At 29.7% G+C, this 3402-nt stretch overlaps 1 protein-coding gene across 1 annotated transcript; it reads left to right on the forward strand.

Annotated features, from left to right (window-relative positions):
- Positions 1-1058: 1058 nt before the first annotated feature.
- LOC131624963 (gibberellin 3-beta-dioxygenase 1) lies at positions 1059-2963 on the forward strand. The gene is made up of 2 exons (XM_058895887.1): positions 1059-1611; positions 2217-2963. The coding sequence occupies exons 1-2, from the start codon at positions 1124-1126 to the stop codon at positions 2851-2853; spliced, it is 1125 nt and encodes a 374-aa protein (XP_058751870.1). The 5' UTR covers positions 1059-1123; the 3' UTR covers positions 2854-2963.
- The last annotated feature ends 439 nt before the right edge of the window (positions 2964-3402 follow it).

The raw sequence follows: 3402 nt of genomic DNA on the forward strand, positions 1-3402 counted from the left end.
TATATATATATATATATATATATATATATATATATATATATATATATATATATATATATATATATAATTCTCTTTCTTGATTAATCCAATGATTAGCATTGAATCATCTTATCTCTTATTTAAAAATTCCTCCTACTTGATACATCCCCTATATATATATATACATCCCCTATATATATATATATATATATATATATATATATATATATATATATATAATAATATATAACGTATTATATCAGAATGACATTTTTATGTGATAACATGATAATGAATCTAAACATGAGAATGTAATTCTTTTTTTCCTCTCCTCCATCATTTCATTATAATAATAGAAGAGAGACAAAAAAAATGACGCATAATCTCCACCATTTATTTTAAAATATTATAATTTATATTTATTTTCATGTTCTCACATAAAAATGTCATTCTCATATACACCTCTTTATAAATGTATTAAATAATATTATATATATATAATATTAAATTTTTTAATAACAAATTATTTATAGTTTATTATTAGTATTTTTTTAGAATTACCTAAAATGCATTTAAATTCCGACTAATATAATTTTTATGTAAATTTATTTATTATTTATCAAATTATTTTTATATTACAAAATTTAATCGTTTAAATATTTTATTATAAAAATTCAATATCCTACACAAGAATTGATTAATTCAAAAGAGCAGTCGTATTGTATAGGAGCGCGGGATCCAATTAAAATTAGAACAAAACTTATGAATTGTTACAACCTTGACGAATTTAAACTTAATTTTTTTTCTTCTTTTAATTACTAAATCTTCACCAAACGAATACCTAAAATTTCCTAAAATTCTTCAAAATCACAGAGTTAAAATAAATATTTATTTAACTATAAATATATAATAATTAAGCAAGAATGATTTCTCTCCAACAACAAAATCAACACCTGAGGATGAAAATAAATTTAAGAAAAAAACAACAATCTTAATTTCTCTATCTTTGGGTTAAGAGTAAGGGCAACATTGTCGTCATCTACTCCATCACCTCTATATATACTAACTTCCCACACAATCATTTTTCTCACTTCATCTTCATTATTTTTTCTAAGTTTATTGCAAAATACATAAACTTCTCACTATGCCTTCACTCTCCGAAGCCTATAGAGCACACCCTGTGCACGTTAACCACAAGCACCCTGATTTCAACTCACTTCAAGAACTTCCTGAGTCTTACAATTGGACACACCTTGATGATCACACCCTTATTAGTTCCAATAATATTGTGAAGGAAAGTAGTACTAGTGTCCCTATTATTGATCTCAATGACCCTAATGCTTCAAAGCTAATAGGACTTGCATGCAAAACATGGGGGGTGTATCAAGTAATGAACCATGGCATCCCCTTAAACCTTCTTGAGGATATTCAATGGCTTGGACAAACACTTTTCTCTCTTCCTTCTCAACAAAAAGTCAAAGCCACTCGTTCCCCGGATGGCGTTTCGGGATATGGTCTTGCTCGTATCTCTTCCTTCTTCCCCAAACTCATGTGGTATGAGGGGTTTACTATCGTCGGTTCCCCTCTTGACCATTTTCGACAACTTTGGCCTCAAGATTATGCTAAATACTGGTACGTGTCATTGTTAAGAGTCTCATATTAAACCTATATATATATATATATATATATATATATATATATATATATATATATATATATATATATATATATATATATATATATATAAAACTTAATTTTGTGATATTAAGTTAAGTCTAAACTAAATTTCAAGATATTTCAATTATAAAGATAAGTGTGGTAATGTGTCCTCAATTCTCATTAATAATAAAAAAAAACTAAACTAAACTAATTATCTCTTCTCTATAATATCTTATCCTTTTTCACAAATTTATTCTATTTTTCTTTTTAAATAAATTTTTAAAATATTTTTTTTGTGTGGCGACGGTACTAATGGCCAAACTATATAAGCCCATTTTCTTATCCTATAGTTCACTTAGCAAAGATCAAAATGAAAGCTATGTGTGTGTGAATGTATATATCTATTTATGGACCCACACACCCTTTGAAGAATGAAAGGGTAAACTAATCATGAGAATCAATTGCACCAAATCCACTAGTTTATGTTTTGAAATTTCTTAATTATTTAGTCAACTATGTTTTGATTTTTCCTAACACTCTCCTAATTATATGTGATTTTTGTGGTTTTGTCTTTTCAGTGATATTGTCATGCAATATGATGAGACCATGAAAAAGTTAGCAGGAAAATTAATGTGTCTAATGTTGGACTCTCTTGGTATTACAAAGGAAGATATCAAATGGGCCGGGTCAAAAGCCCAATTTGAAAAAGCTTGTGCAGCTCTCCAACTAAACTCCTACCCTAGTTGTCCGGACCCGGATCACGCGATGGGTCTTGCCCCGCACACGGACTCTACATTTTTAACTATCCTTTCTCAAAACGACATAAGCGGGTTACAAGTTCAGCGCGAGGGTTCAGGGTGGGTCACAGTTCCTCCGCTTCACGGAGCCTTGGTCGTCAACGTGGGCGACCTCTTTCATATTTTATCGAACGGACTATACCCTAGCGTGCTCCATCGAGTTTTAGTAAACCGGACCCGACAAAGATTTTCCGTTGCTTATTTATATGGACCCCCTTCCAATGTAGAGATTTGTCCACATGCAAAATTAGTAGGCCCAACAAAACCCCCTCTTTATAGGTCAGTAACTTGGAATGAGTACCTTGGCACAAAAGCAAAACATTTCAACAAAGCACTCTCATCTGTTAGACTTTGTACACCTATTAATGGTTTGTTTGATGTAAACGATTCTAACAAAAATAGTGTCCAAGTGGGCTAAATAGGTATTTCAACTTTTTAATCCTTCCTTCTTGCATGGTCTATTTTGTACCAAACATATATAAAAGCCAAAAGGCAATATTGTGAAATGAAACACTAGCTATTTTTAAATTTTACAACAACTTGGAATTTGGTGGAACAAACAAGAAAGCAATTTAAAGTTCAAGGTTGAGGGTATATACATGGATAAATTTGTTTGGCTCAAAATGGGAGAGGAGCCATTATTAGTTCAGAGGATAAGATACATCAAATCAAACAATATTTTAAAAGAATAATACTTCCAAACAAAAATTTAAAATGTAACTATAGTAATGCAAACATAGAGTTTCACTGTTCTTTCGTTTGTATTTTGTAGTGAAAGTGACATAGCAAATTTGTCAAATTTGAATATATTCAATTCCACCACAAGACAAACAAAACAACATTTCTTTGGAACTTGATATTTATTTTTTATTTTATGTGGCAACAACCGTACGTGCACATCTATAGATTTAGTTTTAAGTTTTATATATACATAAAATAGGTTTACAAAGTCTAATTAAAATGATTT

The sequence above is a fragment of the Vicia villosa genome, unplaced genomic scaffold (assembly GCF_029867415.1).
Source record: "Vicia villosa cultivar HV-30 ecotype Madison, WI unplaced genomic scaffold, Vvil1.0 ctg.000175F_1_1, whole genome shotgun sequence".
Classification (NCBI taxonomy): domain Eukaryota; kingdom Viridiplantae; phylum Streptophyta; class Magnoliopsida; order Fabales; family Fabaceae; genus Vicia; species Vicia villosa.

What these genes read in the sequence shown, in the direction of transcription:
- LOC131624963 (XM_058895887.1), top strand. Translation starts at nt 1,124, where the DNA reads ATGCCTTCACTCTCCGAAGCCTATAGAGCACACCCTGTGCACGTTAAC. An exon ending in CAAGATTATGCTAAATACTG is followed by an intron (nt 1,612 to 2,216) that starts GTACGTGTCATT and finishes TTGTCTTTTCAG; the next exon opens with TGATATTGTCATGCAATATG.